We start from the raw sequence: 27500 nt of genomic DNA, 5'->3' as shown, positions 1-27500 counted from the left end.
TCCTCTTCTACATCACACTCTATTTTCCTGTTTGTCTGCCTTTTCTTTCGTCTTTTCCCTTATTCCTTTCCTTCTTCTTTCAATGTTCTTTCCACACCCTCCTCCTCCTCCTCCTCCTCCTCCTCCTCCTCCTCCTCCTCCTCCTCCTCGGCCATTGACATTCATGGTCGCCGCGCAGCCAATGCAGTGCCCAACAGTGTTCTTCAAGCTTGGTCCAAAAGTTTTAAAAGGATGGAGGAGGAGGAGGTGGAGGAGGAGGTGGAGGTGGAGGTGGAGGAGGAGGAGGAGGTAGGAGACGTTATGGAGGACAATTCTTACCTTTCTCTTTCTCTCCTCTTCTCCTCTCTCCTCCATCTTCCCTCTTTTCCTCCTCCTCTCCCTCCATTCTTTCCTTTTTCCCCGTCTATTCCTTCCGTTTTTCGCTCCTTCCCTTCCATCTTTCCTCTTTTCCTTCTCTCTCCTCCTTCCCTTTTTTTCCTTCCTCTTCTCGTTTCCTCCCTCTTCACATTTTTTCCCTTCTTCTCTCCCTCCATTCTCTTCTTCGCTCCTCTCTGCATTGTTCTTTTCCTTTCCTTCCTCTTCCAACTTCCCTCTTTTTTCCTCCTCTCTCTTCTATTCTTTCCATTCTCCCTCTCTACCTTCCACTTTTCCTCCCTCCCTCTCTCCCTTTCATCTTCACCCTTTTTCTCTCTCCTTCCTCCTTCCCTTCTTTCCTACTTCCCTTTCTTTTCCTCTCCTCTCTCCCCTTACATCTTCACTCTTTCTCTCTCTCTCTCTCCTCTTTCTCTCCATTCTTTCCTCCTTCCCTCCCTCCTTCTCTCCCTTCAATCTCCTTCTTTTTCTCCTCTCTCCCCCTCCATTCTTTCCTTCCTCCTCCTCTATTCCTCCTTCTTTTTCTTTCCATCCTCCCTTCCTCCCTTCCATCTTTACCCTTCTCTCCCTCCCTCCCTTATCTCTCTCTCTCTCTCCCTTCCTTAACCAAGTATAAGAAGGGTCACCTATTTGCTTCCCCTTCCAACCACTCCCCTCTCCCCTTCCCTCCTCTTCCCTTCCCTTCCTTCCCCTCGTAACGCAATATTCTAGCACGTGACAGGAAAACGAGATGGGATGAAGGGGAAGGAAGGGGAGGTGAGGGGAAACGAGGGGAAAGGAGTGAAGAATAAAGGAAAGGGGTGTGAGGGGAAATAAGTTAAGTGGAAGGGCGTGAGAGGGGAAAAAGAGAAGGGGAAGAGGAAGGGGAGGGGAAACGAAGGGAAGGGTTGAAGAATGAAGGGAAAATAAAAGAGGAATTAGTAAAGGAAAAAAAAAGATATGGATGGGAAGGAGTTTGCGTGAGGGGAAAGGAAGGGAAAGAAGGGGATATTAAAGGAAGGGGAAAGAGGTGTGTGAGAGAGAAGGGAAAGTGATTGAGGGGAAATGGGAAAGGAAGGTAAGAAGTGTGAGTGAGGGGAAATGATGGGAAATGAGGGGAAAATAAGGAGGAAAAAGAAGGGAAAAGTGTGAGAAGATGAGGGAAAGGAAGACGAAAAGTGTGACTGAGAGGAAATGAAGAGGAGGAAAAGAGGGGAAATGAGGGGAAAATAAGGAGGAAAAAGAGGGGAAAAATGTGAAAGGAAGAGGGAAAGGAAGATGAAGTGTGGGTGGAAGGAAATTAAGAAAAGGAAAAGAGGGGAAATGAGGGGAAAATAAGGAGGAAAAAGAGGGGAAAAGTGTGAGAGGAAGAGGGAAAGGAAGACAAAAAGTGTGACTGAGAGGAAATGAAGAGGAGGAAAAGAGGGAAAATGAAGGGAAATAACGGGAAAAGTGAAAATATGAAGATATGAAAGATGAAAAGTGTAGCTGTGAGGAAATGAAGAGAAGAAAGAGGGGAAATGAAGGAAAATAAGGAGGAAAAAGAGGGGAAATGAAGGAAAATAAGGAGGAAAAAGAGGGGAAAAGTGTGAAAAGATAAAGGAATGAGATGAGTGAGGAGTGAAGGAAGAAAGAGATGGAGGGAAAAAAAGTGAGACAGAGGAGAAAAGAAGAGGAAAAAAAGAAGGAAAAAAGATAAGAGAAAAAGGAAAAGATACAATGAGGAAATAATGAAAACAGGAAGTGATGGGAAGTGAGTGAAGGGGAAAAGAGGAAAAAGAAGGAAGGGAAGAGGTGAAGAAGGGAGAAAGAAGAGAAGGAAAGACGATGAAAATAAATGCAAGAAAAGGAAAAAAAAGGAATGACAAGGTTTAGGTAAGGAAAAAGGAAGGGAAAGGAGAGGAAACGAAGGAAAGCGATGGGGAATGAAGGGCAATGCAAGTGAGGGGAGGAAAGGGAGAGGTGGAGTGGAAGGGAGTGAGAGAGGGAGAGGAAGGGAGGAAAGGAAGGAAATGGAGTGAAAGAGAGAGAGAGAGAGAGAGAGAGAGAGAGAGAGAGAGAGAGAGAGAGAGAATCTTGCTTACGTGAACACGAATATAAACTAGAAATGACTCAATTTTTACCTCTCTCTCTCTCTCTCTCTCTCTCTCTCTCTCTCTCTCTCTCCCATTTCTTCCTCTATTTTAAGTTACCTTTAAACACAAACTAAAACAAAAAACGAACAATAGCAAAATAATAACAATAATAACAATAATAATAATAATAAATAATAATAATAATAATAATAATAATAATAATAATAATAATAATAATAATAATAATAATAATAATAATAATAATAATAATAATAATAGCAAGAGGAAGTAAATGGGAAAAAGAAAACGGGAAAAAGAAAATGGAAGGCAGAGCAAATTGTCCTCGAGCGTTGTCCCGTAAAAAAAGGAGGAAAATAACAAGCAAGAAAGCAAACAAACAAAGAAAACAACTTCATAACTTTAGGCGCCGGCAACTCGGGGCTAAAACAAACAAACACACACACACACACACACACACACACACACACACACACACACACACACACACACACACACACACACACACACAAACTCACGAGCTAAACTTCACACGACTTGAATTGAGAAACAAACTTCATATCAGCAAAAGGAGGAGGAGGAGAAGGAGGAGGAGAAGAAGGAGGAGGAGGAGGAGGAGGGGGAGGAGGAGGAGGAGGAGGAGGAGATGAAGATAGGAGGTGAAGTACGATAGCGAAGGTAAAGGTTAAAAGACTTCCCTCCTCCTCCTCCTCCTCCTCCTCCTTCTCTTCCAGGCGTAGGAGTCTCATAAGTCACTTTTAATGAACTTATACGAGGAAGAGATTTCACAGGGTGCCAACTATCAATTTACTTGCCTCCTCCTCCTCCTCCTCTTCTTCCTCCTCCTCTTCCTCCTCCAAGAACTACCTCCTCGTCTTTCTGTATTAAGGGGGCGTACATTTAAAGGGAAATTAGTTTAAAGGGAACTTAAAATCGAGAGAGAGAGAGAGAGAGAGAGAGAGAGAGAGAGAGAGAGAGAGAGAGAGAGAGAGAGAGAGAGAGAGAGAGAGAGAGAGAGAGAGAGAGAGAGAGAGAGAGAGAGAAGATTGCCTTGTTAGAGGAGGACGGTATCTACTCACGTGTTTAATAAGCTTTTTAAAGAGCCGACTTACCTGGCGAGTATGGGAAGAGGAAGAGGAGGAATAGGAAGAGGAGGAGGAAGAGGTGGAGGAGGAAGGGAAAGTAAAGAGGAAGGTATAAGAGGAGAAAGACAAAAAGTGTTGAGGAAGTGAATATGGGAAGAGAAAGAGGAAGAGGAAGAAGAGGAAGAGGAAGAGGAGGAAGAAGGGAAGACAAAAAGAAAGCAAGAGGAAAGGAAGTGAAAGTTTGAGGAAAGTGGGAAAAATAAGGAAAAGAAAAAAAGATAAGAGAAGCAAGATAAAACAAAAGAGGAAGAGGAAAAGGAAAATTTAGGAAACGAAGAAGAGGAATGTAAAATAATGGAAGGGAAGAGGAAGGAGGAAAGAGAAAGGAAGGTAAATGAGAATGGAAAGATAAGGAGAAAAATAAAGGAGGAAGAGGAAGGGAAGAGAAAGAGGAAAATTAAGGAAAGAAAGAAGAGGGACGTAAAAGAAAGGGAAGGGAGGATGAAGAAGAGAAGACAAAGGAAGATAATTGAGAAAGGGCAAAGGAGCAAAATAAAAAAAAAGAGAAGGGGAATAAAGATAAATGAGGAAGGAAAAGGAAATGAAAGAGAAGAGATTGAAAAAAAAAAAAAGAATACGAGAGAAAATTATAGAAAAATCAGGAAAGAAAGAAAACAGGGAAAAAGAACGAAAAACAGAGGAAGAAAAACAACAAAGAAAAAGGAAGGAAAGGGACGAAAAATAATAAAAGGAAGAAAGGGAACAAAGATGAGAGAGAGAGAGAGAGAGAGAGAGAGAGAGAGAGAGAGAGAGAGAGAGAGAGAGAGAGAGAGAGAGAGAGAGAGAGAGAGAATTGAGACACAGAGAGAAAATGCAAAAGAGAAGTAAATGAGATAAAAGTTAAGAGCTAGAACAGACAGTGTGTGGGATAAAGAGAGAGAAAGAGAAAGAAAATAAGAACGGAAACAATATGCGAAGGAGGAAAACAACCAAAGGGGAGACTAAAAAAAAGATAACAGAGAGGAGATAAGATTACACTAAGGAACAAAATTTGAATATTATCTTAAGAGGCGAACATAAATATTACGATAGTGAAAAAATACTTGGAAATAAATGAAGAAAAAAACAAAAGAATGTGAAAGAAAATATTTGAAAAGAGGAAAAAAATGAAAATTCGGGAAAATGTTTAAGTAAAAGAATGGAGGAGGAGGAGGTAAAAGAGGAGAGAGAGAAAGAAGAAGGGAAAATAAAAGTGAAAAAGAAATGAAGGAAATGTAAATATTCTAAAAGAGGAAGAAAATGAAACTATGAAATTATGTTGAAGAGAAAGAATAGAATAGGAGGAGGAGGAGGAGGAGAAGGAGGAAGGAAAAGAGAAAGAGGGAACAGAGAAGGAGAGAGACAGAGAAGAAGGGAATAGAAACGAGAAATAAGAAATGAAGAAGTGAATGAGGAGTGAAGGGAAAGGAAGGGAAGGGAAGGGAAGGGAAGGGAAGGGAAGAGAAGGGAAGGGAAGAAAATGGAAGGGAATGGGAGGGAATGGAATGGAATGGAAGGGAAGGGAAGGGAAGGGAAGAGAAGGGAAGGGAAGAAAATGAAAGGGAATGGAAGGGAAGGGAAGGGAAGGGAAGGGAAGGGAGAAGGGAAAGGAAAGAATTGAGAGATATAAAGGGGGGATGTAAGGGAAAGGAGAAAATAAGAAGGAAGGGAATGCAAAGGAAGAGAGAAGGGAGAGAAAAGAGAAAAGGGAGAATAAAAGAATAGGAAGAGAGGAGAGGGAAAAAAACGGCAAAACGGCAGCGAAGAGTAAGAAAGGAAGGAAAGAAGGAAGTAAAAAGAGGTAAAAAAGATACGGAAGAGGAAGGAAAAGGGAAAGAAAAGGAAAAAAAAGAGGAACAGAAGAAGCAGGCAGAGGAAAAAAATGACGAAGAAAATTAAACCATGAAATTATGTTGAAGAGAAAGAATGGAATGAAGAGACTAGGAGGAGGAGGAGGAAAAATGAGAAAAAGAGGAAGAGAAGGGAAAATAAAAGAAAAAAAGAAAAGAAGGAAAAGTAAATATTCTAAGAGAGGAAGAAAATGAAACTATGAAATTATGTCGAAGAGAAAGAATGGAATGAAGAGATTGGGAGGAGGAGGAGGAGGAGGAGGAGGAGGAGGAGGAGGAGCTATGGGTAAGGAGGAGGTGAGAAAAGTGCCTCGAGGGAAGATAAAACTTTTGAAATGGAAAAGTTTCTTCGCCTTTTATTTCTAATTTGACATTTTGTTCGGCAACCTGAGGGAAAGATTTTAGGTCCCCCCCCTCCTCCTCCTCCTCCTCCTCCTCCTAAGGGACCTAAGCCACTCCATTTCACATCTACTCCAAAATTCAAGAAGAAAATTGGGAGTGAACATTATTTTTTTTCCATTTTCCCTTTCCCTTCCTCCTCCTCCTCCTCCTCCTCCTCCTCCCTCAGGCACTCTCCCGCCCTTGTAATGAATGCCACTCCTCACCTCCAACTCTCCTCCTCCTCTTCCTCCTCCTCCTCCTCCTCCTCCTCCTCCTCTTCCTCCTCCTGCGATGAGAAGTTTACGGGACCACGAAATCCAGACCAAGAGGGTAAAAATAGGCGTGGCAAGGGAAGGGAAGGGAAGGGAAGGGAAGGGGAGGGAAGGGAAGGGAAGGGAAGGGAAGGGAAGGGAAGGGAAGGGAAGGGAAGGGAAGGGAAGGGAAGGGAAGGGAGAAGGGAAAGGAAAAAATTGAGAGGGATATAAAAGGGGGATGTAAGGGAAAGGAGAATGTAAGGAGAAGGAAGAGGAATGGAAAGGAAAATGATAAGAGAAAAGGGGAAGAAAAGGAAGGGAAGAAAGGAGAGGGAAAGAAACGGCAAAAAGGTAGCGAAGAGTAAGAAAAGAAGGAAAGGAAAAGAAAAGAAAGGTAAAAAAGGAACGGAGGAAGAAAGGGGGAAAAAATATAAAAATGCACGGAAGAAGAAGGAAGGGGAAAGAAAATACGATAAGAAAAGGAAAAGAAGGAACGGAAGAGGAAGGAAAAGGGACAGAAAAGGAAAAAAAAAAGGAACAGAAGAAGGTAGAGGAAAAAAAAAAGCTAAAAAGAGGAGAGAAGGAAAGGGGAAGAGGGGGAAACGTCTGGATGCACGATAAGGGGGAAGGGGGAGGAAGAGGGAAGGAGGAGGAAGAGGGAAGGAGGAGGAGGAAGGGGAGAGGAGGGGGAAGAATACAGTTCCCCAACACGCCAAAGCTTTTAAACTTGCAACGGTGAGGCTCCGGTTTGGGGGAGGAGGAGGAGGAGGAGGAGGAGGAGGAGGAGGAGGAGGAAGGGAGGGGGTGCAGAGGGGTCGCTCAGTTCCCCCTGCAAAATGGAGCGGAAGATTGAGGTAAAGGTAGAAGGGAGGAAAGGGAAGGGAGAGAGGAGGGAGAGAGGAGGGGAGGGAGGAAGGGAGAGAGGAAGGTGGGGAGGGAGGAATGCAGGTAGAAAAGGGGGGTTGAAAAAGACAGCCCAAGAAAGAGGTGTAAAGGGATAGAGGAGGAGGGAGGGGAAGGGAGGGAGATGGGGGAAACTAAAGGAGGAAGAAATGGGAGGAGAAAATGGAAGAGGAGTGTAAATGGGATGGCAGGGAAAGGGAAAGAGGGAGAAGGGACGAGGAAAGGGGATTAGAAGAGAATACCTAGGGAAGAGAAGCAAGGGGAAGGGCACAAGGGGAAGGAAGAGAAATGGAAAGGAAAATGATAAGAGAGAAGGGGAGGAAAGGGGGAAGGGAAGGAGGGACAGGGAAAAAAATGTTGACAAGGTAATGAAGAAGGAAGAAAGGTTGAAGAAAAAAATGTAAAAAAAGGAAGGAAGGAAGAAAAGGGGGGAAGAAAAAGATAAAAAGAAATGTACGGAAGGAGAAAGAAAAGACATTGAGAATAGGGAGGAGTTGAGAGGAGAAAGGGAGGAGAAAGGGAGAGAAGGGAGAGGAAAGGTGTATTTGTAATTTAAATCATTCATCTAATTAATTTCCATTCATTTAATTATTCTTTTTTATATTAATTAGTAAGTATGTATTTATATTTTTTTTCTTGTTTTGATGACAAGCTTGTATTTACGTTTTCATTCATTTTTTTTAATATTCATTTGTATCAACGTTATCATTTCAATTTCATCCTATTTTTCTCATTTATTTTATTCTATTTTTTTTTATTTATCAACTATCATTATTTATGTGCATCATCTACACACGTTTTCATTTATATAATTCTTCTTTTTTATCATTACCTTCAATCTACTTTTTCATCCATTATTCTCTCTTTTATAATTTTTTTCCTTCATTCCTTCACAAAACACAAAACAAACGAGAACTTGCCCTCATTACGCACTCACTATCACCATCATCATCATCACCATCATCATTGTCATCACCTCTATTATCATTATCATTATTATCATCATCATCTTCACCTTGCCACCAACCCCCACCTTCTCAGCATCAAATTACCGCTCACTCCAATTACTCCCTGCTGGCCGTTTAGTTACTCCGGTAATTTCCCAAAGCCTGAGTAACATTGTGGGGCTAACGACGGACTCCCTCGCGCTGGTTCCTTCATTTCCTTCAGTAAGACACCCCCCCAAAAGACATTACGCGTTATCTTGGGTCTCTTGCTATTGTTGTTGTTTTTGGTTTAGTTGTTGTTGTTGGTGGTGGTGGTGGTGGTGGTGTTGTTGTTAGTGGTGGTGGTAGTGGTAGTGATGTTGTTGTTGTTGTTGTTGTGATAGGGAAGGTATTTGTATTATCTTTGGAATTTGTTTTTCTTCCCAAATTTTATCTTTATTATCTTTTTAAGTGTCTGTGCTGTTGTTGTTGTCGTTGTTGTTTCCGTGGGTAAGAGATAGATACATAGATAGATAGAAGATAGATAGATAGACAGATATATAAGATACATAGACTGATTAGATAAGAAAATATATAGATAGATAGAAAGAGAGGAAGTGAGAGATAAACAAAGAGAAATGGAAACAGAAAAAGACAAAGAAAGAAAAACCAACAGACACAAGTTAAGAGGAGGAGGAGGAGGAGGAGGAGAAAGAGGAGAACGAAGAAAGAGGGAGAGAGAGGAAGGGGAGGAAAGAAAGGAGTGAACTGGAAACTGGGAGAGAAAATGGGTGAAAGATGAAAGTGAAAGAGGAAGAGGGAGCGAAGTGCAGTTTCACTCTCTCTCTCTCTCTCTCTCTCTCTCTCTCTCTCTCTCTCTCGGGGGACCTTCCAAGCTGCTGGGCGGGGCGAGAGAAAGAAAGAAAAGCATAACGACTTAAATTTAACCTGTTGCTTCCTCCTCCTCCTCCTCCTCCTCCTCCTCCTCTTTTTCGACGTTCTCATCCTCCTCCCGAATCCTCCTTTCCACCTCTTCCTCTTTCGCTTCTTCCAATTCCATCTCCACTTTTTATCCCCTCCTCCTCCTTCTCCTCCTCCTCCTCCTCCTCCTCAGGGATGCTTCAGGAGATGGTGTACACGGACGCGCCTCCCCCTCCCCCCTTCCAAAAAAAAAAAAGCCTGCAGGTGGATTCAAGGAGGGGAAACAGACAGACACACAGACAGACAGACAGACAGACAGACAGACAGACACACAGACAGACAGAATAAGAAAGGAGAAAAGAGTAAACAATGGTACACTTTCTCCATTTGCTAGTGGAGAGAGAGAGAGAGAGAGAGAGAGAGAGAGAGAGAGAGAGAGAGAGAGAGAGAGAGAGAGAGAGAGAGAGAGAGAGAGAGAGAGAGAGAGAAAGGATTGACTTAGACTTGGTTGACCTTTTCTACTTTTACTCTTTTCTTCCTCCTCCTCCTCTTCTTCCTCCTCCTCCTCCTCCTCCTCCTCCTCCTCCTCCTCCTCCTCCACACAGTCCCATCTGGTCCTTAGTGGCGGGACTTATTTCGCACACTTCATGTTTTCTCTTAAAATTTTCCTCCCGGCTTTTTTTTTTTCCTCCTTATTCACAATCCTCTTTCCTCCCGCCTCTCTGGAGCAATATTTTCTTCTCTCTCTCTCTCTCTATTTTCAACGGTCGACTTTTTCTTGATTTGTTTTTTTCTTTCTTCATTTCTTCATCTTCTTTCTCTTCTTCCTCCTTTCGTTATTTCATTTCGCTTATTATCACTTTTATCTTCTTCATTCTTTACTTCCTGACTCCTTTTTATTTCTTTTTTTCCTTCCATCACTTTTTCTTTCATTCCTTCTCACGTTTTTACTTCCCTCTTCACCTCCTTCCTTCATCTCTCTCTCTCTCTTCTTCTTTATTTCTAATTCTTCCTTTTCTCTCCCTCTCTCTCTTCTTTCTCCTTCCTCCTTTATCCTTCCCTCTTCCTTTGTTTCTCCAATCACCTTACACAGTTCTTGCTCTTAATTTCTTCTCTTTCTTTATTCCTCTTTTCTTCTCTTTCGCCCTCTATCGCTTCCTCCTCCTCGCCCTCTCCTTTGTTTCTTAAATTACATCTATTACGCTGTTTATTTGATCTCCTTCGCTTCTCATTCTTTATCTTTCTTTTCCTCCACCCTAACACTCGCATTTTCCTCCCTCCTCCTCCTAGTCCTCCTACTCCTCCTTCTTCGTATTGTCTTCCTCTTCTTTCTCTCTCCTCCCCTTCCCTTAATCACTTCTTTATTCACCAAAAAACACTTTCTCCTCTTTGGACAACACCAGGTACACAGTAATCCCAGGTGTTGCAGGTAAAAATGTACACACACACACACACACACACACACACACACACACACACACACACACCACGCCCAAGACTTCACGTATATAAGCTTTCTCTCTTTTTCTCTTTCCCTCTCTCTCTTTCTCTCCCCTCTCCCTCTCTCCTCCCCTCCCTTCCTCCCCCCCTCCCCCCCACTCTTTTACAGGCAACTTTTCAAGCATCATGTCAGGAGAGGACGCCCCCTCTCTCTCTCTCTCTCTCTCTCATTTTTCACTTCAGTATTCTCTTTGCATCTCAGTACCAGCGCACGCACGCACACACACACACACACACACACACACACACACACACACACACACACACACACACACACACACACACACACACACACACACACACAGAATAAGGAAGTATCACCAATATTACCTTCAACGACAACCTTATTTTTATTTTTTATATTTTTTGGTTCCTGTTTTACGAAAGCTATTTTTTGCTCGACTTTCTTCCTTCCTTTCATTTTATTTATGGCTGTTTTAGTTTGTTTGTTTGTTTGTTTTTTCTTTATTATGGTTCATCATGTTATAAGAGTTCTTTAATATATTTTGATTTTCCTTCTTCCTATTTTTCTCTTTATCACCCTTTTATATATTTTTTCTACTTAATCTACCCATTTTTCTTCTTCACTATTTCTTTTTTCTTCATTCTATATATTTTCTTTCTCTTTTTTTTCTTTCTCATTTTACTTCATATTATTTTGTTGGCTTTTTTATTTATCTTCCTCCTCCTCCTCCTCCTCCTCTATCTCCCCTTTTTTTAAGCATAGGGATCAGTAGCAATAGGTTCTTTCCCCTCTCTACCTCCTCCTCCTCCTCCTCCTCCATTAATCGTGGTGATGCTATGCAGAAACTCAATTCCATCTCTCTCTCTCTCTGTCTTCTAACCTGTTCGTGTTTCCATGGTGAGAGAGAGAGAGAGAGAGAGAGAGAGAGAAACTATTCTGAAGGTCAACTAAGTAAATAATTCATGTGGTAAGTTTCGAGAGAGAGAGAGAGAGAGAGAGAGAGAGAGAGAGAGAGAGAGAGAGAGAGAGAGAGAGAAAACCCTCCCTTGTCTCCTCCATCTCCTCCTCCCTCCTTTCCCTTACCTTATGGCTTCCACGGAGGGGAGATAAAGGGAGAGAATGAGGGAGGGAGAGAGAGGGAGAGAGGGAGGGAGGGAGAGGGAGGAAATTTATGGCAGGATCGAATAAACAGTCTCTAGGTAATAAGTGTTTCTCCCTTTTTTCTCTCCCTTTTATTTTTTTCCTTAATATTTACCTTAATTTTTTTACCCTAATATCTACCTTGAATTTTTACCTTTACATTTTTTTTTTTTACTTTATATTCCTATCTTATTTTTTTGTTTTATTTTTCCTTTATTTTCGTTACCTTAATATTTACCTTACTTTCTTACCTTGATTTCTTACCTCATTTTCTTACATTCTTTTACTTTTTTTCATATTTTCTTTCCTGTTTTCCTTAATTTCTACTTTTTTCATTATTTTTTTTCATCATTTTCTTTCCCCTTTTCCTCAATTTCTACTCTTTTTTTCATTATTTTCTTATTTTTTTATATTTTTTTCATCATTTTCCTCTTTTCCATAATTTCTACTTTTTTTCATTTTCTTATTTTTTTTCTTTTTTTCATCATTTTATTTCTTCTTTTCCTTAATTTCTACTTTTTTTCATTATTTTCTTATTTTTACTTTTTTTCATCATTTTCTTTCCTCTTTTCCTTATTTTCTACTTTTTTTCATCCTATTTCTTCCCTTTACTTTTTTCCTCATCTTTTCTTTTATTTTTCTCTAACCACTTTTTCACCTTATTCTCCCTCCCTTAAATCTACTTCCCTCTCCCTTTACAAACACCCAAAGAGGAAGAGGAAGAGGAAGAGGAGGGGAGGCAGACAAGATGGGAAATGAGGGAGATAGAATTACACCTACAAATTAAGAGGATGAGGGGAAAAGGGTGGAAGAAGGGAGGGATTAAGGGAGGAGGAGGAGGAGGAGGAGGAGGAGGAGGAGGAGCCTATTATCAGGAAGCTCGCCCGGGGATGCAAGCCGGAATAGGAGGAGGAGGAGGAGGAGGAGGAGGAGGAGGAGGAGCCTATTATCAGGAATCTCGCCAGGGGATGCAAGAAGGAATAGGAGGAGGAGGAGGAGGAGGAGGAGGAGGAGGAGGAGGTCTCCTCCTCCTCCTCCTCCCGACTCATCTCCTTCGCTGTCTCATTACCTCACACTCGATTAACCTTCTTCCTCCTCCTCCTCCTCCTCCTCCTCCTCCTCCTCCTCCTCCTCCTTTGGCACTTCCTCGAGGGAGTGTCGTGATCGTCCTTGTCGGAGTAGTCTCTCTCTCTCTCTAATATTGTCACTTGTATTCCTTCCCTTTTTTTCTCTCTACCCTTTTCCTTCCCCTCTTTTTTTTTCTCCCTTATCTCCCTCTCTCCATCTCTCCCTCTCTCCCTCCCTACACCTCTCCCTACCTTCCCCCTTTTATCTCCCTCCCTATCTACCCCTCTCTCATATCCTCTGTTCCCCTCTCTCCCTTTCCCCTCTCTTCCCTTCCCTATCCTCCCCTCTCTTCCGTCCCTTCCCCTGCATTCCCTTCTCTTCCTTCCCCTCCCTTCCCTTCCGTCCCCTAACCTCTCTTCCTTCCCTTTCCTTCCCTTCCCTATCCTCCCCTCTCTTCCTTCCCCTCCCCTACCCTCCCCTCCCCTCCCCTTCCCCCCCCCCCACCTCTTCCACCTGTATTCCCTCGTGATTCACAATTCAGCTTTTCAATTACATTACCTCCTCCTCCTCCTCCTCCTTTTCCTCCTCCTCCTTATGCCCCTCTTTCTCCACCTCTCTCTCTCTCTCTCTCTCTCTCTCTCTCTCTCTCTCTCTGTATGTTTGGCGTTGTTTTCATCTCATATCTCAACACCTCCTCCTCCTCCTCCTCCTCCTCCTCCTCCTCCTCCTCCTCTATGATATGCAAACACTGATTCAATTACTAAGGAAAATATTATGTGTGTGTTTGTGCAGAGAGAGAGAGAGAGAGTCAACACACCTCTTCATAAAGACAGCCAATTATCGATAAAACTCAGTGATTTATTGCATATTAGAGTGGCGTTACTCTCTCTCTCTCTCTCTCTCTCTCTCTCTCTCTCTCTCTCTCTCTCTCTCTCTCTCACACACACACACACAGTTTTTCTTCTATATTCATTTCTTTTCTTCTTTCTCTTTTCTTTTATTTAATTCTCTCTCATTTTTCCTCCTTTCTGTAATTTTTAGTTATTTTCTTTCTCTTTTCTCCAGTGATTATCTTCTTTTTTCTCATTTCTTTCTTTTTCTTCCATTTTCCATTTCCTTCTTTCTCTTCTCTTTCCATTGATTCTCTTTCCTGTTTCATCTCTTCTTTAGTTCCTATTTATTATTTTTTTCTTCTTCTCCTGTAACTATCTCCTTTTTCTTTCTTTTTTCTTCCATTTTCATTTCCTTCTTTCTCTTCTCTTTCAACTAATTCTCTTTCCTCTTCCCATTTTCCTTTATTCTCTTTATCTTCTTTCTTTCATCTTTTGTAATTATCTTATTTTTCTCTTCCCTATTTCTTCCTTTATTAATTCCTAGTTATTCTTTTCTTCCTTCCTTCTCCAGTGATTATCTTATTTTCCTCCTTCCTCTTTGTTTGTATTTCTATTTTTTTTTCCTTTTACTGTTTATTTTTTACCTTATTTTCTTTCTTCGCTTCTCATTAATTCCTAGTTCTCTTGTTTCCTTTCTGCTCTACTGATTATCTTATTTTTCTTCTTCCCTCTTTACTCTCTTGTTTTACTCTTTATTCCTTGTCTTATTCTCTTTCTTCCTTTTTTCATTAATTCATAGCAATCTTCTTTTCTTCTTCAGCAATCATCTTATTTTCCTCTTTCCTCTTTGCTCTTTCTTTCATTTATTTACTTTTCCTCTTTATTTTTTGCCTTATTCTCTTTCTTCCTTTTTTTATTCATTCCTAGCAATCTTCTTTTCTTCTGCAATCATCTTATTTTCCTCTTTCCTCTTCTTTTCATTTAATTCCTTTTCCTCTCCTCTTTATTCTTTGTCTTATCCATGTTCTTACTTTCTCCCTTTATATACGCGTTCTTTTTACTGTTACAATTACTTTATTTTCTTATTATTCTTTTTATCATTACTTTTATTATTTATACAATTTTTTTTTAACCCGCGCTGAAATAACGTCACACAATAAACTTTTTTTTTTTCATATTTATTTTATTTGCATACATTAATTCATTCTATTCCATTCACCAACGCCCCCCCCCCAAAAAAAAAAAAAAAAGTAAGAGACAGGCAATTAGTAATATTTCAACGCTTCGCTAATATATTTCCTGCTTAATTATTCCGTTTTCTAATTAATTAAAACCACAAACTATTATTATTTACTCATTCTTATTCGTTGTCATTATCATTCTGTCTACTTTTATCCCCCCCTTCCTTATCATCATTCTCATTATCATTATCATTGTTATTCGCATTCCTAGGTATTTTATTTGTTTGAACTGACAGATATGAGGAGATAAAGGAGGGGAAAGAAGAGGGGAAGGAGAAAGAGGAGGAGGAAGTGAGGAGGAAGGGGGGGAGAGGAAGGGAGGAGGAGTTATGATACAGAGACAAGAGAGAAGGGGAAGGGAAGGGGAAGGAGGAGAAAGAGAAGGGAAGGGGAAGGAGGAGAAAAAGAAGAAGGGAAGGAGAGAGAGAGAAAGAGGAAGAAAGGAGGAAGGGGCGGGAGAGGAAGGGAGGAGGAGTTATGATACAGAGGCAGGAGTGAAAGGGAAGGGAAGGGGAAGGAGGAGAAAGAGAAGAAGAGAAGGGGGAGGAGGAGAAAGGGAGGAAGGGGGAAGAGGAAGGGAGAAGAGGAGTGCTGATAGAGAGACAAGAGGGAAAGGGGAAGGGAAGGGAAGGAAGGGAAAGAGAAGAGAGGTAGGAGAGAGGAGAAGGGAGGAAGGGGAGGATGAAGGGAAGGAAGGGGAGAGAAGTGATGATACAGACAGTTAAAGGAAGGGAAGGAAAGGAAAGAGAAGGGAGAAAAGAGAGGGAGAAGAGAAAGGGGAGGAGGAAGGGAGGAGAAAAGAAAAGAGGAAGGGAGGAATGGGAGAGGATGGGAAGGAGTGATGATAGAGAGACAGTTAAGGGAAGAGTGAAGGGAAAGGAAGAGGAGAGGAGAAGAGGAAGAGAAAGGAGAAGGGAAGGGGTGTGAGAAGGGGAGGAGGAGAAAGAAGAAGAGGAGGAGGAGGAGGAAAAGGAAGGAGAAAGAGGAGGTAAAGGAAGAGGGGAGAGGGGAGAAAGGAGGGAAAAGACAAAGGGTGTGAGAAGGGGAAGAAGAAGAGGAAGAGGAAGAGGAGGGGAGAAAGAGGAGGTAGAGAGGAGAGGGGAGAGGGGAGAAAGGATGGAGAAGGCAAGTCGTGTGAGAATAGGAGGAGGAAGAAGAGGAGGAGGAGGAGGAGCAGGGAGGAGGAGGAGGAGGAGGAGGAGGAGGAGGAGAGAAAGAGGAGATAGAGGGGAGAGGTAATAAACGAAGGAGGTAAATCAACGTTAATTTAAAAATATGAAGCGGAAAATGACAAAACGAGAGTGACAGAAAGAGGGGAGAGGAGAGGGGATAAAGAGGGGAACAAGAGAGAGAGAGAAAGAGAGAAGGGAAACATGAGAAAGCAAGGGAGGAGAGGATAAAGAGGGGAGATAGAAGGGAAGAAGCAACACAGAAGAAAAAGTGAGAGGAAAAGGAGAAAAAGAGAGAGGGGAAAGATGAGAGAGCAAGGGAGGAGAGGATAAAGAGGGGAGATGAAGGGAAAGAAGCAATAGAGAAGGAAAAAAGAGAGGAAAAGGAGAAAAAGAGAGGGGAAAGATGAGAAAACAAGGAAGAGGGGAGAAGGAAAGGTAAGGGAGAAAAGTGATGGAGAAAAAAGGGAAGAGAAATGATGAGAAAAAAAAAAGATAGAAACAAATGAAAAAAGGGAGGAGAGGGGAATAAGAAGAAAGGGGAAATGAAGGGGAAAAGGGCGATAGAAAGAAGGAAGAACAGGAAAAAGAAAAGGAAAACAAAAGTGAGGGGTAAAGAGAGGGAAAATAAGGGAAGAGGGGAACCGATGGAAAAAGACCACAGGAAAAGGTAACCGGGAAAGTGAGGGGAAAAGAGGGGAAAAATAGAAAACCAGAAGACAGAGGAAAAGAGAAGGAAAACCGGAAAACCGAGGGGAAAAGAGGGGAAAAACAGATAACCAGAAGACAGAGGAAAAGAGAAGAAGGATAACCAGAAAACCGAGGGGAAAAGAGGGGAAAAACAGAGGAAAAGAGAAGAAGGATAACCAGAAAACTGAGGGGAAAAGAGGGGAAAAACAGAGAACCAGAAGACAGAGGAAAAGAGAAGAAGGATAACCAGAAAACCGAGGGGAAAAGAGGGAAAATAAGAAACTGTAAAAGACAAAGAAAAGATAGGAAAACCGAGAGGAAAAGAGAAGAAAACTAGAGGATGAAGGGGAAGAGAGAGGGGACATGAGGGAGAGAAAACAAGAAAATATAAAGACAGAGGGAAGTTGAGGGAAAAAGGAGAGGGGAAATAACGGGAAAATAAAAATAAAAGAAAACACGGAAAGCTGAATAGGGAATAGGGGGAAGAGGAAAAAAAGGGAAAACGAAAAATAGGTTAAAAAAGAAAAGAGAGGAAGTAGGGGAAACTGAGGGGAAGGGAGAAGAAAAAAGAGGGAAACCGGAAAGCTGGAAATAAAAGAGAAAATATAACAAACGTGAGGGAAGAGAAAGGATATAAAACTGGGAGAGAGGGAAAACAGAGGAGAAACCGGAAAAGACAAGAGCAATGAAAGGGCAGCCGGAAAAGATAGAGGGAAGCTGAGGGGAAAAAGATAGGTCGGACATCTCGCTCGCCCCATGATGCTATACTTTAATACGATTCCCCTCGGCGCGGCGGGGGGCGGCGAGGGGACCAGGGAACAGCTAATGAACCCGAGGAAACTAGACAGATAGATGGTGGAAGGGGGAGAGGGAGGGAGGGATAGGGGGGAGGTAGGATAGGAGGGAGGGGAGGGGTATAGGAGGAACAGAGGCTGGGTAGAAGGGTGGATGGGAGGAAAAGGATGAGGAGAAGGATGAAGGGGAGGGGTATAGGAGGAGGAGGAGAGGATGGATAGAAGGGAGGATGAGAGGAAAAGGATGAGAAGGAAGGAGGGAAGGAAAGAGGAAAACAAAGAGAGGGAGTAAGGGAAAGAAAGGAAGGAAGGAAGGAAAGTGAAAAAGCAATGTAAGGGAGTAAGGGAAAGGAAGGAAGGAAGGAAGGAAGGAAGGAAAGTGGAAAAAACAAAGGGAGCGTAAGGGAAAGGAAGGAAGGAGCAAAGGGAAAGGAGGGGAAAGAGGAAAGGGAATAAGAGGAAACAGGGGAATGAGGGATAAAGAAGGAGAGAGAAGGGAGGAAAAAAAGAAAAGTTTGGAAGGGAAGGTAGGGAGGAAAGAGAGGAAGGGGGAGGGACGAAGGAGGAAGAAGGCAAAGGAAGGGGAGGGAAAGGAAGGATGTTGAGGAAGAGGAGGGAGGGGAGGAAGGAAAGGGGAATGATGCAGTTTGGAAGGGAAGAAAGGGAGGAAAGAGAGGAAGGGGGAGGAATGAAGGAGGAAGAAAGGAAAGGAAAGGAAGGGAAAGGAAGGATGTTGTGGAAGAGGAGGGAGGGGAGGAAGGAAAGGGGAAGGATACAGTTTGGAAGGGAAGATAGGGAGGAAAGAGGGGAAGAGGAAGGGATGAAGGAGGAAGAAAGGAAAGGAAAGGGGGGGAAAGGAAGGCTGTTGAGGAAGGGAGGGGAGGAAGGAAAGGAGTTAGGGAATGAAAGGAAAGGAGGGAAAGTAAAGGAAAAGGGAGTGGGGGAGATAGAGGTAAGGGAGAGTAGGAAGAATGGAAAGGGAGGGGAGGGAGGAAAAGAGTAGAAAGAAAGAATAAAACAATAAATAAGGGAATTGGGAGAGAAAATCGACCCCCTCCTCCTCCTCCTCCTCCTCCTCCGCCTCCTCTAAAACCCGTCACCAGGAAGAGAAATGGGGTTGAGGGAGGAGGTAGAAGACTGAGGGAAAGGGAAGTGGAGAGGAAGAGGATGGAGGGGCAGAGGGAGGGAAGGGTAAAGGGGGAGGTGAGGAGGGAAAGGGGAAGGGGGAGGTAAGGAGGGAAAGGGGGAGGGAAGGAGGGTAAGGGGAAGGGAAGGAGGGAAAGGGGGAGGGACGTGGAGAGTAAGAGGATGGAGGGGCAGAGAGAGGGAGGGGAAGGGGAAGGTAAGGAGGGGAAGGGGGAGGGAGGGGAGGGTAGAGGGAGGTAAAGGGAGAGGGAAGTAAGGAGGGGAGGGTAGAGGGAGGTAAGGGGAGAGGGAAGTAAGGAGGGGAGGGTAGAAGGAGGTAAGGGGGGAGGGGGGGCCAGTCTCCCTCCATTACAGAAAGCCTTGATTCCGTTACGGTGAGGCGAATCCCATTATCTTCCCCTTACTGAAGGTGTTTATGACCCTTTAATCCTCCCCTTACTTCCCCTCCTCCCCCCTCCCCTCGCTCCCCCTCCCCCTCTTCCCCTTTAAATCTTCTCTCTTTTTTGTTTTCCTTTCATCTTTTTTTTTTCTCTCTCTCTCTCTCTCTCCCCTTACTTTTCCTCCCTTTACTTCCTCTCCCTTTCCCCTTTCTTCTCTCTACCTTCAATCTCTCCCTTTTTATCTATTCCTTCCCTTTCATCTTTTTCTCTCTAGGTTATTTAAATCCCCCTTCACACCTTCCTCTTTCCCTCTCTCCCTTTCCCATTAGTTTTCCTCCCTTTCTTCCCTCTTCCTCTTCCTTCCTTTTACCATCAATCTTCTCCCTTCACTATTTCTCTTCCCTTTCATTTTTTTCCCTTCTCTAGTCAATTTCAATCCCTTTGTAACACCTCCTATCCCTCTCCTTCCATTTATCCTTCCCTTCCTTCTCTTTACCTCCAATCTTCTACCTTCACTATTTCTCTTTCCCTTCATCTTTTTTTTCCTTCTCTATTCAATTTCACCTCCTATCCCTCTCCTTCAATTTCTCCTCCCCTTACTTCTCTTCTTCCTTTCCTTCCTTCTACTCTAAATCTTCTCCCTTTTTATATTTTTCTTCCCTTTCAATTTGATTTTTTCTAGTTCATTTCAGTCCCCCTTCACACCTTCTCCCATCCCTCCCATTCTCTTTATCCTCCCTCTACTTCCTCCTCCCTTTCATCCCCTCTACTCTCAATCTCCTCCCTTCTTTCCTTGGCTTCCCTTTCATCTCCTCTCTCTGGTTCACTTCAATCTCCCTTCACACTCTCCCCCTTTCCCTCCTCTCTCCCTTTTCCCCTTCTCTACTGACTATGGGATGAGGAGAGGAGGAGGAGGAGGAGAGAAGAAGATAGAGATGTTGTGAGGAGGTGGAGGAAAGATGAGGGTAAGGAGGGGAGGGAGATGAAGGTAAGGAGGAGAGAAGAAAAGGGGAGAGGAAGCAGAGGAAAATGAAGGTGAGGGGAGGGAAGGGGAAGAAAACGAGAAAGGGGAACTGGGGGTATAAGGAAGATAGGGGAGGGTAGAGAAGGAGAAGGGGAGGAAAGGGGAAGGGGAGGAAAGTTAACAGGGAAGAGAAAGGAGTAGGAGAGATATCAGGAAATGCAAGAGGAAGAAATGAGAGATTGGGAGGAGGGAGAAGGGAGGATAGGAGGCTAAGGAGGGTAAGGGGGGGTGAAAAGGGGGGTGAGGAGGGATTAACTGAGGGGGGAGAATGGAGGATGGAGGAGGGGGAGGGGAGAGAGGGAGAGAGAGAGGAGAGAGAGAGAGAGAGAGAGAGAGAGAGAGAGAGAGAGAGAGAGAGAGAGAGAGAGAGAGAGAGAGAGAGAGAGAGAGAGAGAGAGAGAGAGAGAGAGAGAGAGAGACAGGGGGGTGTAGAGAAAGAGGGAATAGAGCGAGAGGGAATAATTAGAACATAGATGGAAAGCCACGGGGGGGGGAGGGGGGAGACGGGAGAGGGGGAGAGGATAAAAGGGGAGGCTAAAACGAAAAAGGGGGAAAGAAAGGGAGATTAAAGGGAGGTGAAAAAGGGGGCGTAACGAAATTTAATATGCACGTGTATTTCTCTCTCTCTCTCTCTCAGCCACACGCACAAGCAAGCATTTTTGCATTTGTGTGTGTGTGTGTGTGTGTGTGTGTGTCATTTTAATTGAGGAGAGAGAAAAAAATGAACGAAAGAGGGAAAGAACAATAAAATAACTTGTCATTTTTATATACAGGAAGTGACCAGACATACACACACACACACACACACACACACACACACACACACACACACACACACAGTAAGGTAAGGCTATGAGCAGGTGGGAAACATACCTGAACATACCTGAGAGAGAGAGAGAGAGAGAGAGAGAGAGAGAGAGAGAGAGAGAGAGAGAGAGAGAGAGAGAGAGAGAGAGAGAGAGAGAGAGAGAGAGAGAGAGAGAGAGAGAGAGAGAGAGAGAGAGAGAGGAATCCCTACACCTGAGCCAACTCTCTCTCAGGTGTAACAAACTCAACAGGTAAGCTTTGAGCGAACACACACAGCAAACAGAAACTTCCAAAACTTCAAATCAATTACCTCCACCCCCCCCCCCCTTGCCTCCCCTTCTCCCCTCACCCCCCCTTACCTTCCGTTACCCTTTCCTTCCCCTCCCTTTCTCTCTCCTCTTACCACCTTTTCTACCCCGCCCCCCCTCTCACCCTGCTCCTCCTCCTCCTCCTCCTCTCCTCGTTATCCCTCCTTATCCACCTTTTCTCTCCATTTGTCCTCCTTTACCCATTCCCTCCCCTCCCTTTCTCTCCCCATTACCTACGTACCTTTCTTCTTCATTTACCCTCCCCTGTTCTTCCCTGTCTTTTTCCTCCCTTTCTTACCTCTCAGTACTTCCCCTTCTCCCCCTTATCCTTACCTACCTTCCTTTTCCCCTTTCTTTCCTCTCTTTCATTTTTTTTCCTTTTTCCTTCGTCACTTTTTTTCGCTCTCCCTTTCCTGTTTCTCCCTCTTCCCTTTCTCTCTCCATTACCCCCCTTTTCCCCTTCCCTTTATCCCTTAGTCGCCCCTTTCCTAGGTTTGACTTCTTCCCTTCCCTTCCCCTCTTCTCCCCTCACCCTAACCTTTTCTCCCCTTCCCTCTCCACTTCCCTTCACCCCTCACCACCTCTCCACCTTTCCTTATCTTCTCCACAATCCTTCCTCTCACTTCTCCCTTCGCCACCTCTTCCTGGTCCTCCTCCCCCTTCTTCTCCATCCTTCCTCCTCCCCTCTCCTTCCCCTTCCTCTCCCCTTCACCCTTCACCATCTCACCCTTCCCATACCTCTCCCTATCTTTTTCTCACCAATTCTTCCTCCTCCTTTCCCTTCCCCTCCCCTCCCTTCTCCCTCGCTCCCCTCTCTTTGCCTGCGGGCCACAAGCTAACACGCAGAGACGGAGGGAGAGGGAGATGGAGGGAGAGGAGAGAGAGAGAAAGAGAAAGGGAGAGCAAAAAGGAGGAAATCAGCGAGAAATTGGAAGGGCAAAAATCACGTCAGAATCCAGGTAAAAAAAAAAATACAGGTGAGCCTTAAAGGGGAGGGAAAGGAATTAAGGGAGAGAAAAGGGAGGAAAAGGGAAAGAATAAAGAAAAGGGTAATAATGAAAAGGAAAAGGCGAAAATATGAAGGAAAAGGGTGAAGAAAAAGGAAAAGGGTGAATATAGGAAGGAAAAGGGAGTTTAAAGGAAAGAAAGTAGAAAAATGAAATCAGGGAGGAAAGGGAGTGTGTGAGAGAGAGGAAAAGGGAGAACTTATAAGGGAGATAACAAATAAAAATGGAGAGGGAGAAGATTATGTGAGTGAGCCATTAGAAAAAAGGGAGGAAAAATGAGTTAAGGGAGAAAAGGGAGTACATAAGGGAGATAAAAAAAAAGGGAGAGGGAAAGAACACGTGTTAGTCAATCATATAAATGCATGAAAGAGAAGCATTGAAGGGAGGAGAGAGGGAGAGAGAGAGAGAAGGGGGAACATAAAAAGGGAGAAGCCATTTAAGGGAGGAAGCATTTAAAGGGAGAATACCGCTTCCCTTTACTCTCATATTTTCCGTCACGGTGGATTTAAATGAAGCTAATTTCCGTTCAGGTAGGGAGGGAGGGAGGGAAGGAAGAACAGAGGAGGGGGAGTGGGGGAGGAAGGTAGGAGAGGGGGAAGAGGGGAGAGAGGGGGTAAAGAGGAGAAAGAGGGGGGAGGAGAGAGGGAGGAAGGAGGAAGAGAAGAAGAGGGAGGAAAAAAGTGGTTCAACTGAGTGCAAAGGAGGAGGAGGAGGAGGAGGAGGAGGAGGAGGAGGAAAAGGAGGAGGAGGAGGAAAAGAAGAAAGAAAAAAGAAGAAAGGAGGAGAAATTAATGAGGAAAAAAACATAAGCGAGAAATTATTAGAGAGAGAGAGAGAGAGAGAGAGAGAGAGAGAGAGAGAGAGAGAGAGAGAGAGAGAGAGAGAGAGAGAGAGAGAGAGAGAGAGAGAGAGAGAGAGAGAGAGAGAGAGAGAGAGAGAGAGAGAGAGAGAGAGAGAGAGAGAGAGAAGGCGTGACGGACAGAACGGAGAAGTGGGAAGGGTGAGAGAGACTGAGAGGGAGAGAAAGAGAGGAAGAAAGAGAGAGGCCGGAGGGATAAGAGGGGAGAGAGAGAGAGAGAGAGGGAGAGGGAGGAGGAAAGAGAGGAGGGAAAGAGGAGATGAAAGGGCTGAGAGGCTTGAAGAGTTGAGGAAAGTAGAGGAGGAGGGATGACGAATTGAAGAGGAGGGGGAAGAGGAAGAGGAGGAGGAGGAGGAGGAGGAGGGAGATAAGTGGGTGAAAGGAGGTAGAAGGAGGAGGAGAAGGAGGACTGGACGAAGAGGAGTGAGGAAAATGACTTGCAGAGGAGGAGGCGATATTGCAGAAAAGAAGGAAGGAAAGGAAGGAAAAGGAGAGGGGAGGAAGAGAGGTAGGAAGAAAGGAAAGTTGAATTCAAAAAAGGGAGGAAAGAAAACTGCTCAGGTAGGAAAAAAAGCAAAACGGACAGGTGAGAAATGTCAAAGGTAAGAAACACTAAGAGGGAACGAGAAGACGAGAACGGATATAAAGAACCAGGAAAAGAAAGAACATAAGGACAAAGAAGAACAGGTAGGACATAAAATAACAAGAAGAGAACGCCCGAGGTAAGCAAAGGAAGAACATGTAAAGAGAGAACATACGATTAGAACCAAGAGGAAGGGGAGGAATAAGACAACATAAGGAATAGATAAATAGGAAATAAAAGACCAAGAAAAGAAAGGACATAAGATAAGGACATACGATAAGGACAAAATAAGATAAGGATAAATAAAGATAAGGATAAGGATAAATAAAGGATAAATAAAAATAAGGACAAAATTAAGGACCAGGAAAGGAAAAAATATAAGATAAGGACAAAGAAGAAGAAACAAAAGGAAGGAATAAGACAACACCAGGTAAACAAACAAACACATCAGGTAACCCAACATCACAATCACATCAAATCATCCCCAGACACCAACACACCAACACACATCAACACTCACCTAGAATCTTGAGGTTAACCCAACATCATCACCACATCAAATCATCCCCAGACACCAACACACCAACACACAAATCAACACTCACCTAGAATCTTGAGGTAGACCCAGGCAGAGTGTTGGGGCCCCGCGGTACTCCGGGCGGTGCAGCGGTACTGATCCTCGTCTTCCTTACCCACGGACTCAAACTTCAGCCCCTCGTCAGTAACAGCAATACCACGGGCTGAGGAGGGAGAGAAGGATGGTCAGTAGGTAGTCAGCACTCGGGATATTAATGAAGGGACACTCAGCAATCATTCAGCATTCAATTATATTATTCAGCATTATCCAATCGTCAGAAAGTTAACAATACCATGTGCTGAGAAGGAAGGGGGATAAGGGGAGTCAGCAGGTAGTCAGCACTCAGGATATTAATGAAGGGACACTCAGCAATCATTCAGCATTCAATTATATTATTTAGCATTATCCAATCGTCGGTAAGTTAGCAATACCATGTGCTGAGGAGGAAGGGGGATAAGGGGAGTCAGCAGATGGTCAGCACTCAAGGTATTAATAGAAACAATCAGTAATTATTCAGCATTTTCTTATTTGTTATTAACGTTCACTCATCCACAGTAAGTTAGCAATACCATGTGCTGAGGGGGAAGGGGGATAAGGGGAGTCAGCAGGTGGTCAGCACTCATGATATTAATAGAAACAATCAGTAATTATTCAGCATTTTCTTATTTGTTATTTAGGTTCACTCATCCACAGTGCTGAAGAGGGGCTGAGGGGAAGGGAGGGGGGTCAGCGTGTACACTTCATTCGGGATCCTATTTGACAGAAACTTAATCATTCGGTATTTCATTATGTGTTAATCACCTTCACATATCCTTCAATGAACCAAGAGTCAGGATAAAATTCACTCCTCACGCACTAAGTCATAATTCAGTCAGAACTTAAAATTTAGAGGAAGGGACACTCAGAAATAGTTCAGCATTTCCTAACGTGTTATTCAGCTTCACTTAACCTTCAATATAATAAGGAGTCTGCATGAAATAAGTCCTCAAGTACATAAAAAAAGTCTTCACTCAAACATCACTTAATATTTCGATAAGTGACATTAAGTACTCACTCAGCATTTCCTTACGTGATATTCAGCTTCACTCAGTTCTCCAATTTATTAAAAGTCTGCATAAAATAAGTCCTCTGGTATATACAAAGTCATCACTCAATCACATCTTAATATTTCGATAAGTGACATTAAGTACTCACTCAGCATTTCCTTACGTGATATTCAGCTTCACTCAGTTCTCCAATATATTAAAAGTCTGCATAAAATAAGTCCTCAGGTATATACAAAGTCATCACTCAATCACATCTTAATATTTTGATAAGGAACATTCAGTACTCACTCACCATTTCCTTACGTGATATTAAGCTTCACTCAATTCTCCAGTATATTAAAAGTCTGCATAAAATCAGTCCTCTGGTATATACAAAGTCATCACTCAATCACATCTTAATATTTTGATAAGGAACATTCAGTACTCACTCAGCATTTCCTTACGTGTTATTCAGCTTCACTAATCCCTCTAAGTTAAAAGTCACGATAAATTCAATCCCCAAATCAAAAGTCAGCACTCCGTCAACACTCAGGACCAAGGGCGGCCACTCAGCACTCAGCATTTCAGCATTAATTCCACCACACACTCCGCCTCTGTCCTCAGCCTCCATTTCGTCCTGATTAAACCCTAAGCCTTATTCGGCGATCGGTCACCATTAACACACACACACACACACACACACACACACACACACACACACACACACACAGCTGCATTTGACCCCTGCACTCTCTCCCCTTTCCTTTCTCTCTCTCTCTCTCTCTCCCTCTCTCTCCCTTCCTCTCTCTCTCTCTCCCTCTCTCTCTCTCTCTTTTCACTCTACAAAAGATCAAGAGGACGAGAGGTAAGGAAATAGAGAGAGAAAGTTCTCTCTTCTTCTTCTTTCTCTCTCTCTTTGCTGCCCACTTTCCTGCTCAGAACGGCATGAATTTATCAGAAGAGAGAGAGAGAGAGAGAGAGAGAGAGAGAGAGAGAGAGAGAGAGAGAGAGAGAGAGAGAGAGAGAGAGAGAGAGAGAGAGAGAGAGAGAGAGAGAGAGAGAGAGAGAGAGAGAGAGAGAGAGAGAGAGAGAGAGAGAGAGAGAGAGAGAGAGAGAGAGAGAGAGAGAGAGAGAGAGAGAGAGAGAGAGAGAGAGAGAGACTGAGGGTTTAACGTGACGCTAAGCGAAGATGAATTGGAGAAAATCTTTAAAACTCGTGGACTTAACGTATCAAAGAGAATTTAAGAGAGAGAGAGACGGAGGGAGAAAATAAAAACCGAGGAGAGAAAAAAAGAGAAAAAGAGCGAGTGAAAGAGAAAAATAAAGTCCAGTATTTCTTTTTTTTTTATCATTTATATATATCGAAGAGGTTGAGGCTGTCTTAGTGGGTTCAGATCCTCTTCAAAAGCTAAGAATCGCGTAAAAGGGTAGTATTAATAGGAGCATTTAACCCACATGCTGTCCTGAAGACCACCCATAAACCCGGACTCTAGAGGAAGCCGTCCAAGCGAATCAAGAACGAGTTCCGGGGGGCAGCATGAGCCAATGCAAGATGGCGCCACTATAAACACTCGCCTGCGCCAGAACGGGCTGGGCCGACCATCAGGCCCCACCTGGAAGAAGCCTTGGGCCGACCATCAGGCCCCACCGGGAAGATGCCTACCGGCGCAATAGGCAACAACGTAAAAAAAAAAAAAAAAAAAAAAATTTAAGCCATTCTCAAGGTGTATTTAGCATTATCAGGACACCTCTCCTCCCGAAATTGACCTATCTTTCGTCCACTCCTCTAACTCTTTTTAGGAACAGTGATTAGCGGGCTTTTTTATTATTGATTCCTTTTTTTATGCCCTTGAGCTGACTCCTTTGCTGTAAAAAAAAAAATAGTTGAACCTCGGCTAGAGTGTACAGTGCAGTTCTGGTCTCCTCATTATAGAATGTACAATAATGTGGTTTCATCCGTGTAGAGAGCGATGACAAAAAGGAAAGTAGAAGAAGCATAAGAGGAAGATAAGAGGGAGACGAAGATGAAAGAAGGGAAAAAAACGAGAAGGAAAAAGAAGAAGCTCGCAGTGTCAACAATAGTCACGCTGAAGTCACCCTCAAGCTGTATTTTTTCTACAACAAAGGAGACGGCTCAAGGGCAACAAAAAGTGTAGAAATAAAAAGCCCGCTACTCACCGCTCCCATAATAGACAATAGTAAAGAGTGGTCAAAAGAGAGGTCAATTTCGGGTGGAGAGGTGTCTTGATACACTAGTTAGGCCTCATCTAGAGTATGCAGTGCAGTTCTCGTCTCCTTACTATAAAATGAACATCAGTAGGTTGGCATCCGTGTAGAGAAAGATGACGAAAAGAGAAGTAGGAGAAGAATGAGAGAAAACTAGAAGACACGAAAGAGGAGGAAGAGAAAGAATGAGGAAAATGAATACGAACAAAAAAGGAAGAAAAAGGAATGAAGAAAAAAATAATGAAGCCATGAGAAGAGGAAGAAAAGAGAAGAAGAAGAGAAAGAAGAGAATACATGCCCCCCCCCCCCCCTCTTTCCCTCTCCCTCTCCTTTCTTTTCTCTCCCTCCTCATAAA

At 43.4% G+C, this 27500-nt stretch overlaps 1 protein-coding gene across 1 annotated transcript in view; it reads right to left on the bottom strand.

Annotated features, from left to right (window-relative positions):
* The window catches only part of LOC127003635 (roundabout homolog 3-like), a 234694-nt gene that overhangs the window by 73344 nt on the left and 133850 nt on the right, over positions 1 to 27500 (bottom strand). Inside the window, exon 6 of the mRNA XM_050870544.1 lies at positions 23923 to 24057. Coding sequence (XP_050726501.1) covers positions 23923 to 24057 — 135 coding nt within the window. The remainder of the gene's footprint in view (positions 1 to 23922; positions 24058 to 27500) is intronic.

The sequence above is a fragment of the Eriocheir sinensis genome, chromosome 25 (genome assembly GCF_024679095.1).
Source record: "Eriocheir sinensis breed Jianghai 21 chromosome 25, ASM2467909v1, whole genome shotgun sequence".
Taxonomy (NCBI): Eukaryota; Metazoa; Arthropoda; class Malacostraca; order Decapoda; family Varunidae; genus Eriocheir; species Eriocheir sinensis.
Note: the sequence above shows the minus strand (reverse complement) of the source record. Positions and strands in the feature narration are given on the sequence as shown.